Source organism: Dreissena polymorpha, chromosome 5 (genome assembly GCF_020536995.1).
Source record: "Dreissena polymorpha isolate Duluth1 chromosome 5, UMN_Dpol_1.0, whole genome shotgun sequence".
Taxonomy (NCBI): domain Eukaryota; kingdom Metazoa; phylum Mollusca; class Bivalvia; order Myida; family Dreissenidae; genus Dreissena; species Dreissena polymorpha.
Genome location: NC_068359.1, coordinates 31,296,331 through 31,306,929, shown reverse-complemented (window position 1 = coordinate 31,306,929; position 10,599 = coordinate 31,296,331). Strand labels below are relative to the sequence as shown.

The following is a 10,599-nucleotide window of genomic DNA, read 5'->3' as shown; positions in this document are numbered from 1 at the left end:
TGTTTGTAAATATGAGGAAATTTACACCAAATTTGAACACTCGACCCGGAATACCAAAAAAAGTCTTGACGGTCAGCACAAAACATTAGGATCGGATGGGTTGGTTTACGTAGGTACATTGTATTCCTTATATTGAGTTGGTCATACATTTTATCTTATTATCAAATTTAATTATGTTTTATAATTGTAATTATGTTTTGTTGTGATATAATTTATTTTAAGCAATGTTAAAGTTTAACTCTTATATTTATACATTTCTTATATTAAAGTGTATGCATATAACAAACTAAGTTTAAATTTCCTAAATGTAGTTTCCACTTAAAGTCTTAACAGTTTATCTGAAACAAACATAATTGTTACGCTATAAGAGATTTAATTACTTGAAACTACAACTTGCATTTAACTTCCTCATTTGTAGGACAATGTCCACTTGTCAACTGGCACGATCCGACGGCACAATCGTCACATTTCATTTCTTTACATAAGGCTCAAAACGTCGATTTTGTTGAGTCGCATGATAATTACATTTATGAACTCGTTCCGTTTTATTGATATTTGATTTAATCTGCAAAAATGAACATACAATATTTTCAAAAATGGGAACATATAAATAAATAAAGATAAAATAAAATTGTAATGAATAAATAAATAAATCGATAAATAAATCAATACATAAAAAAACAACAAACAAAAAATACATAAAATAAATAAATAAATAGATAAATAAATAAATTAAGGTAGGAATAAAAAACATATGAAATAAATGAATTTAAATAAATAAATTATTTCATGAATTAACGAATTATTTGAATTAATGTTTTAAATTAATTATTTAAATTTATTAATGAATGCATCAATTTATTAATTCATAAATGCATTCAGTGTTTGCAAATAAGTTTGCTTTTATCAAAGCTTTTTAAGAGCTTTTTCAGTAAGCTTGTATTCTCATAAAAAATAAATGATTAAATATAAGAAAGAAAAACAGATTATATATTTGTAAATGGCCATTGCATTTCGAGTAATTAAAACATAAACTGAACGTTTATTAAAAAAAGTTCATAGGACAATAATGACTGAGTATTGAAGCAATGATCTAGAGAGAGATTCAAGTTCAGCATAGGACCGTAATGACTGAGTATTGAAGCAATGATCTAGAGAGAGATTCAAGTTCAGTTTCATGAGTGTTATGTTATTGTTAGTGCAATCGTATTATAAAGCAAAGTGATATTTTCTAAGTTTAGTCGAGATAAAACTCGACGCATTGGAGTGCATGCTTACGTTTGTAAAATGGAAATTACGTATAATATGAATCAATGCTAACATGGGCTTGAAGGGAAAAATCACCGAGCATGAATCTTAGATAAGTTTTTATTCTTTGCGTAGGCAATTTGCATCTTAATTGTTCCTCAGCGCATGAGTAGGCGTTAGGGAAAATATATATTGAACAACTTTGTTTTTCGTTATCAGAAAGAATGACTGGAACAGAAAAGCGAAAAATAATGTACACGAGTTATCAGAAGAAAAGTCTAATAAGAATACCGGAATAAGAACTATCTACAACTGCTACAAGCATATATCGTAACAGTGCAATTATGATTTACAGTGTGTGACAAAGTATTTACTTAAGACTTTTAATTCTTCAAGAATGTTACGGATCTTTGTCTTGTATGCTGGATTGTTGGGCAAGTTCAAAATGACATTCGGTTAATAGTGACTGACAAATAACAACAGTTTTCAAACCGATAGTCCTGCTTTATGTTTCTGTTTTATGTTACAAAACGTATCACTGCATTTGCACCTATAAACAACTATTATCACACAATAAGTTCTTAAATAATATAAATAAGAACATAATTATATGCATTGACATATTTTTTCTAAAGTCAAAGGAAAAATATATTGTTTTTTTAATTATTACATTCGTTCTTGGTAATTTAAGAGTGACAATTGGTCTAAAAAATCACATATACTTGGCTTTTGAAACCAATTAATTATCGGTACATCATTCATTTCAATCGCATAGCTTAAGCTTCTGAAGCAAATGACAGATTGTTATTTCATATTTCCTTTCATGTTGCAGATCTAGTAACAAGTGGAAAGATAATTTTTATTAAAACTGGAAGAGTATTTGTTGACATATTTTTTTAATAATATATTTAATCTGACGATAAAGACCTAATCATCAGACAGCAACGGTTTTATTTGTTTGTTGGTAAGTTTTATTAAAATGAATGAGCTATGCAGTCGTCAACATTCTATCCGATTCGTCAGTATGTTATATAAGCGTTACTTATTAGATTGTTGGCAATAATTTGTCTTTAATTTCTCAATAAAAGACAATTCTAAACAAAGGATTTAACTTGATTTGTTAATAATAGTATTATTGCTTGTTTTGACTATTTTGCACAGTACTTCTCTTAAATCACCAGGTGATATATCATATTATATTTTATTATTATTGTGTAATTTTATAGATATCATGTATCATAATACTATATTATCATTTATTCCTCTAAATATAGCATCAAGCAAATGTGGGAAAACACACGCTGTCAAAAGGAGAGACTGGTATAGCTGGCACATGAAATGTCATCGTTCCAACCAGACCATGCTCAGCTGGCCGATGTGGATGGATCGAGGTCGTCCTGACCTGAATACCTCATATCCCGTGTGGCTCTATGGCTTTGAAGTACAAATACACGTCGGAGAAAATACAAGTACGAGATACAATAAAATTTACTCAGCATTGTACCAAAAGGAACTAGTTGCGCTTCCTTTATTTCAAACGCACTAATACACATTGTTGACCTTTTTTCATTGATATATATTAAAGATAAATATGGTCACCAATGTTTTTTATCAAATCTGTGAGCATGCGTCTCTACTTAAGTAAAAAAGATAATAGCAAGAATTTAGTGCTCAAACATGGCACAGTTAAATTTGTTATTGAAATTTGACAGTGCTTTTTTCATTTGAAGTTCGTTTATATTGAGCATTGCGAACAAAGACATACTGTTACTAACCGCACATGGTATAATTTAAGTCCGTTCGCGTTCGTTGGTATATGACAATACGATTTTTATATAAATAACCTTAAATACCATGTATGGACCTGACCGTGTATGGATGTATAGAGCCTGTTATATGATTGTGTTCAAACACAGGCCTATTCTTCCAAAAGGAACCAGAGTTAAACGGTTTCCACTTATCGGTATAGCCGCATATAGGCAGATTAATTGATAGTGCGTATGTAATACTTGATGCGCTTTACCCATATCTCAGTGTACGTTACAGGGCGAACTTTTAACGTCTCCCAACTTGAGCTCCACAATAAAGCAAGAACGAGATGCATAAAAGGTAAATGTATGCCACTAAACATGCTTCTATAGATGAAATTGGAATACAGCGTTAAAAAAATATTGAGCACATATAAAACTTATTTCTTATCTGATTGTACCTTTTACGATCTATATTTCAAGGGCTGTCATAACTTGTAGGTTGTATTGCTTGTTAAATTTACTTGTTCAAATTCACGGTATGTCATGCACAAGTGTCTTGTACGGCTTGACTTAACATGTATCCTACACGGTTTGGCTTAGCATGTGTATTGCACAATTTTGCTGAACATGTGTCTTGCACGGTTTGGCTGAGATAGTATCTTGCACGGTTTGTCTGACATATGTCATACATGGCTTTGTCTTAACAGGTATCTTGCACAGTTTGGCTGAACTTGTGTCTTACACGGGTTGTCTGAACATGTATCTTGCAGGGTTTGGCTGAACTTGTGTCTTACACGGGTTGTCTGAACATGTATCTTGCAGGGTTTGGCTGAACATGTATGTTGAACGGTTAGGATTAGAAAGTGTATTGCACGCACATTATTTAAAGGTATGATACAATACAATTTGCATGCTAAACACTATTTTTTTTAACATGTGTAAACCAGTCCGGGCGTTTTCTTTTCGTTTATGGTTTTATGTGAAGAGATTTGGTTTCAACGAACATCCTATGTACATTAATTTAAATTAATGTTTTCATGTACATAACCATGGAATTAATACTGTACATTTTACTTTGATTACATTAATTTAGTTTTAAAGTTCGTTTACGTGAATGCATTTCGTTTATTTTAGGAAAAACTTTTTTTGAAAACGGATACTCTACAATTGAAGCAGCTAAAAATGAGTGCATTGCAAATAAAGCAATATTGCCTACCGTGAGTCCAATTAACATAGAACAGTTTGGCGTTGCTCAAGACATCATTGACGTTCCATTTTGGATACAACCACTGAGTGTTAGAAAATTCACCGAAGGTAATTATCATGTGCTAGACTTATGGGACATTGCGTGTTTAAAACAAAAATTTAATGTCGATCTAACGAGCATTTATACAAATAGTCGAACAATTATAATATACTGTTCTAATGAAATGTAACAATTATAATTACACATGCATTGCATATACTTCGTATTTAGTTACAACTATTAAAGGGATCTTTTCACGCTTTGGTAAATTGACAAAATTGAAAAAAGTTGTTTCAGATTCGCAAATTTTCGTTTTAGTTATGATATTTGTGAGGAAACAGTAATACTGAACATTTACCATGGTCTAATATAGCCATTATATGCATCTTTTGACGATTTTAAAACCTAAAAATTATAAAGCGTTGCACCGCGAAACGATTGAATAATTTGGAGAGTTCTGTTTTTGTCGTTAAATTTTGTGAAACTACGAAGATTGCTTATATAAGGTATAAAATACGTTCAATATGTGTACACGGCGGAATAGCTCAGTAGGGTAAAGCGTTTTTACTTCAGGTCTCTGGCAGGACTCCAGGGGTCACTGGTTCGAAACCTGGTCCGGGCAATGTTCTTTTCCTTTTTTTAATTTTATTCTTGATTTTTTACTGGAGCTTTTCCGATCCAATGTTTACATTTATCGATATAAAGCATTTAATGAATAAGTTAAAAAATGCCAAAATCTGTGAAAAGGCCCCTTTAAACCTTTCTGTTTTCATGTCGTAATTACAGAACACCACGGTTTCGGGACCGGTATAAAACTATAACGTTGGTTTTTGTGTGTGTAAAACTGCAATTACTATAAACTTTATATTTAATTTTTAAAGCCCACTGCTATTTGCTCGACCAAGATTTGAAAGTAAGGAAAAGCAACTGTTCTGAAAAATATCCTTCAGTCTGCGTAAATGGTAAGAATTTCGTTTTTAGGAATATGACGGACAAGAACAAATTATCACGTATTTAAGTGCTTGTCAATCTATTATATGGTTGACATATGGTGGGTTTATAAATTTGACAAGGTAAAAGTGATTATGGTGGTGCTTATTTTGTATCGAAATGATGATTATGTGTATTGTAAAGTTGAAACGGATAATTAAAATGAATAGGCCGATAAGTATTGAGTATTTAAACAAAAACCTAACATAACACATATTGTGATGCCATAAATTTTATTTAAGCAGCCGCAATACAAAATTGTAATTTTAGTCGTCCTATTATTTTCATATTATATTCATTTTTTGTATTAGCAAAAGAAGAGTCATTTTCAAATTGATGCACAATTTATTTCGCAGCAACATTTAACAACATAATTGCATGATTGTTTATATCAGCTTTCTTAAGACAATTTTGCGAAGCTGCGTCCATGGTTTAATGTTGCAGAATCAGTTCATGACGTTATGACGTACGTTGGACAAGAGTCACGCACTGAATTGTATAAAGCGTCGTTGACCTTTACGCTTTCCTCTACGTCAGAATAAAGCACACTACGCAATCAGGAAACGAATGGTGACGTCAGTGTTGCACCTAGAGTTTCAAACGACACAATACTTTCTACAGAAAACAACACAATACTTTCTTCGGGGAGTGACGGTCAGTATAAGTGTAAGGCTAGGGAAATGTTTTTACCACAGCTGTAATAAAGGTTATGTGAAGTGTGGGGTATTTTTTTCCGGTATCGTATATTGCCAGCAAATATTTACACAGTAAATTAAAATGATGCCTGTATGTGGTATCGAGTTTATTTTTTAATTCATTGACAATTGTCAATAAAAGTATAACAGCGAAAGATAAATCTTTTTTAAGACAATATCTTTAAAGCCATGCATTACTTTTATTTGAATCAAATTTTATCCGAATTCGCTAGTTAGTTGATGTGTTTTAGGACACCCGAAGACGGAAATAATTATCATCTTTACGCTCATTTCTGTGGGTGTGGTTACAGGCGTAGCTTCCGTCTTAACCATTACCATTTACTGCAGGCTTAAAAGGTCATTGGTCAAGTATTATTATGATATTAACACGCTCTCGTACACAATTCATTTTCAATTATATAATAAATGCATATCAACAAAATCTTAGTCTTAAAACATCGAAATAACATAAGAAAACCAAAAATAGGGAAATGCAATTTAAAAAAAATGTGTTTATACTGATGTTTTTTTGTTATTACGAACTGTTTGTAACGGGTGGAACTGATGCAATATCTTATATTGTAGTATGTCGAAACCCAACAGAAAAGCGGAGATGTCGGGCAATTACTGGAACACACCAGAGATTGTCGAAGACAGAAAATCTGATATGTATGAACATTGTGGACATTCCTCGGGTATCTACTATAACACGGAGGAGCAATTTGTCGTTATATCTCCACAGGCATATTAGGACAGGAACAACTTATTACGGTTCTTTCTTTTCTCCGGATTGGGTTCTGTGCTTGACTTTTTTCGATTTTAATAGCTTATATCTAAATACACAACGGTTTGAATTTGTGACACGTAGGGTTTAACGAACGAAAACTAGTTGATCATTTGCCAATAAATATTAATAATGCTAAGTTCGATGCTATTACCATTGGTGCTCTGCAATTTTTTGTTAACTGCTTTGAGAAATTTTACGGCGGTAATTTGGTTCTATGTTTATGGATAGATAAGGGAGTTTTATTTTAGAGTAAAATAATACTGACACAGCAAAGAAAGACTGACAGTGTTTAAATAAAAATATGATTTCACGAGATAATATTTGTAAAGAGGCGTACGGGTCCCCATTATATCCATTATTTTTATCCTCGCCTGCGGTTCGTTTTACACTTTTGGACTTACACTTATGTCAATTTAATGTAAGGAGGCCCTTCCTCGGTCTGATTACCATTGTGAACATGTATATTAAAGCGAGTTTATACGATTTTAATGTCATAACTTTATTCTTTTAATCTTACATCAACTGTGGCAATATGAACAAAATAGTGTTTACTTCAAATAAATTTATAACAAATAAGCAAACTCCGATACCAACACGTTTACTCGTACTTATTGCACAGTCAAAAGTGTGTATATGTGTCGTATGAACGCATCTAAACATATGAATGGGCTTTCCTAATGGGGTGAACATGGTTTATATACATGAAATCGGTTATGTCGTACAGCCAAAGGAAATATTTGCAATTGAATAAAACACTATTTTCGTTTATTTTCTGTTAATTCTTGATCTGAACTTTTATTCTAGTTCTTTAGTCATCGGCGTTGTATATATTTTGATTAAAAGCAATAAGATAAGTTTATTCTCATTATAGCCTGTTTGATCGAAACATCTGCGCCAAGATTGATGGTTTAGGTATAATAATCCGCTTAAAGAATCACTTGTTTTACATGGCGTGTTTTAAAATGGTTACTCCATTAATTTCTTAATTAATATCTGTATCATATGTGTGTATCTTCTTCGAATTGTGTTATACAGTGTTGCATTAAAAGATGTTAATTTTCTCAACTATAAATAATAATGTCCTCTTAGTATGGTTTTGTTTGCAAAATCAACTTGAGTTTGATGATATTTATCGTACTTTAAACTGTACAAAAAGTATTGTACTGTGTTAATAGCATGTTTATAATTTCTTCTAAAATATATACCATATTCGGGTCATTTTCTTTTTTAAGATTATTATCAAACAATTCTTTGTAAATCTGAATAAGCACCATTGAGACCCGTTAATTAAAAACACAAACATACCCCAACAAAATACCAAACAAAGACTCGCACTATTCTCAAGCTTGAATGACAAATATATTATGATGCTTGTCCCCAAAATTAAGCTAAAAATAAACGTCATCATGAAGCATTCTTAACATTATAAAAAAACAATGTAGCTTTATCGCGTGTTATTGAATTTATTTATTTTCCTACAGCATAAAAACCAAAATAGTTATTATTTTATAGGCATTAAAACACTGTGTGATACGCAGTTCAAAACATTAATTGTTATATTACAATTTTACAACACCTGAAATAAAGCTAAATCACTCTACAAAAGCATCAGTTATTCCCTATATAAAAAAATCGTTACTGGATTGAGCTAATTGCATTGTTAAGGTCAACATATACACAAAGGCAAATCTACTAGTATATTATTGTACCAACAGTGCAGGTCACGCTTTTGCTGAAAATAGCATTAAACAGCTTTAATATGAACATTGCACTCGTTAGCACTTTCCAATAGATGTTACAATTATTTATATACTTGCGTTCTTTTAATGAAAGAGTGCAAATGAACAAAGGCCTCCTCGCAATATAGTGACCGACCAGTCAGCGCAAACACGTTGATTTAACGTAAGCCGAATTCTCGTGTTTCGATGACGCGAGGTGGTCGTCAGTGGTCTGTTATACCTCTTATATTCTTCTGCACAGATGTATTTTATGCTACAGCGATAATATATCACAGACAATAATAAACCATGTTTAAAGTAAGAAACATAATTCTTCTGCAAGACAAACAACACGATCGCAAGTCCGGAAATATTTGCTTTATAAAATATGCTACGAACGTTACACAAAACTAGAGCTGAGCGTGCATGAAAAAAACATCTATTTAATGTCGTAAGTCAGCGGGCACTTTGCTATTTGATTGACCCGAAAAATATTCCCAGTATAAATGAATTTTTAGATTACCATGAAATAGCAAAAAATGTGGCTATGTCTGCTTCTAGAGCATTAGGTTTAATTATTTCGAAAAGTAAAGCATTTGGAGGTTTCCAATATTCCACGTTCACCAAGTTATTTGATTCTATGGTTTGGCCTATTATCAGCTATAGTGCACCAATATGAGGCGATAAACCTTACTCGTGTATTAATGCTGTCCAGAATCGGGCAATGCGGTATCATTTAGGTGTCGGTAAATACACCCCTAATGCGGCAGTTCTTGGAGAAATGGGTTGGAAACCACCAATTGTAAAGCAATGGGGAGCTGTTATTAGACAACATTTTAGAAATGTAAATATGAATGATTCCAGAATAAATAAGAAAATGTACTTGTGGTCTAAATCAAGAAATGTTAAAAATAGTTATTTTAGAATAAAGTCATGTCTGAGAGATGCAAACATGTCTGATTTAGTTGATATACCAATTAATAATATTAAATATATTGTAAATGACGTAGAATCTAGGATTTTTGAAAAAGAAATTGTCAAATGGAGAAGTGCAGTCAATAGTAATACTGGAACTAGAGGTGTTGGTCATAATAAATTGAGACTGTATAGATTATTTAAAAACGACTTTAGAACAGAAGCATATGTTAAAGACAATATACCATTTTTGTATAGAAGTGCATTAGCTAAGTTTCGATGCGGTGCGGATATGAAAATATTGATTTGGGTAATCGAACATGTTTCCATTGTAAAAACATAGTGGAGGATGAGATACATGTACTTTTTTATTGTCCTTTATATGTAAATATCAGGAAAAGTCTAATGGACATTTTAATTGAAACTTCAAATTGTCACAACATGTCAGATACTGAGAAACTTAAATACATATTTACAGATGAGAGGTTGCTTTATATATCAGCCAAATCCTGCTTTAGTATTCTCAAAGAAAGAAGGAATATTTTATATTCAAAATGAATTGTATATACTTAAGTTTTATGCTGTACATTTGTAAAATAGTTTATAGACTAGTCTGGGTTTTAAAAGCAAATGGTATTTTAATATATAAACAATATTGACAAGTGTAAATAATACCACATAGTCTTAGATACAATAACTTATTTTAATAGGAGTAAGTTTTAACCATGTGGAACTAATCTGTTAGTCAATAATTGTTAATGTATATAAGTATATAATTATATAGTCTCTTATAAATCATATTATGATTGGTCACATACATGTAACTGTGATTTTATATGTATTTTAATTGTATATGTATTGCGAATGAGACTTTAATAAAACATTGAATTGAATTGAATTGTATATTAACCTTATTTAAGAACCTTTGCTTGTACTCTACGCAAAGCAGAAACATTATGAGGTCAGACAATCCAAATGTTAGGGAATCTTGTTGGTACGGTTTGTTTTACTAATTGTGGAATTGGATACTTGAGAAGAAAGAGAAAACCGGTTCAATTTACGCTTAAACAACATTTTATTCAAATTAAATAAACCTCAGAACACCTCAATATTCAATTACATATCGATCAGTTTTTGTAATACACGACAACAAAACAGGAAAGTATATATAATGCCAGGAAAGGCATGTTATATTGTTAGTAATAAGTGTACTTACTTCAATCACTCTTGACTAGTTTAAGCCCTTTGT

General features: G+C 31.5%; 1 protein-coding gene across 2 annotated transcripts; it reads left to right on the top strand.

Moving 5' to 3' along the window:
* Nucleotides 1-2,283: 2,283 nt before the first annotated feature.
* Nucleotides 2,284-10,132, top strand: LOC127831911 (uncharacterized). Of its 2 annotated transcripts, XR_008026542.1 has the most exons (7): nucleotides 2,284-2,717; nucleotides 3,295-3,357; nucleotides 4,134-4,313; nucleotides 5,127-5,207; nucleotides 5,680-5,889; nucleotides 6,182-6,287; nucleotides 6,516-10,132. XR_008026542.1 is itself a non-coding variant. In XM_052357000.1 (3 exons), exons 1-3 carry the CDS (start codon nucleotides 2,480-2,482, stop codon nucleotides 3,830-3,832), a joined length of 312 nt encoding a protein of 103 aa, XP_052212960.1. In that variant the 5' UTR covers nucleotides 2,284-2,479; the 3' UTR covers nucleotides 3,833-3,889. The 2 variants fall into 2 exon arrangements, 1 of the variants encoding a protein (XP_052212960.1); XM_052357000.1 differs by lacking the exons at nucleotides 4,134-4,313; nucleotides 5,127-5,207; nucleotides 5,680-5,889; nucleotides 6,182-6,287; nucleotides 6,516-10,132 and adding an exon at nucleotides 3,822-3,889.
* Nucleotides 10,133-10,599: the final 467 nt, after the last annotated feature.

Excerpts from the sequence above, each read along its gene's own strand:
- LOC127831911 (XM_052357000.1), top strand. The coding sequence starts at position 2,480 with ATGTATCATAATACTATATTATCATTTATTCCTCTAAATATAGCATCA. Across the intron at positions 2,718-3,294 it reads ACACGTCGGAGAAAATACAA|GGCGAACTTTTAACGTCTCC; the intron begins GTACGAGATACA and ends TGTACGTTACAG.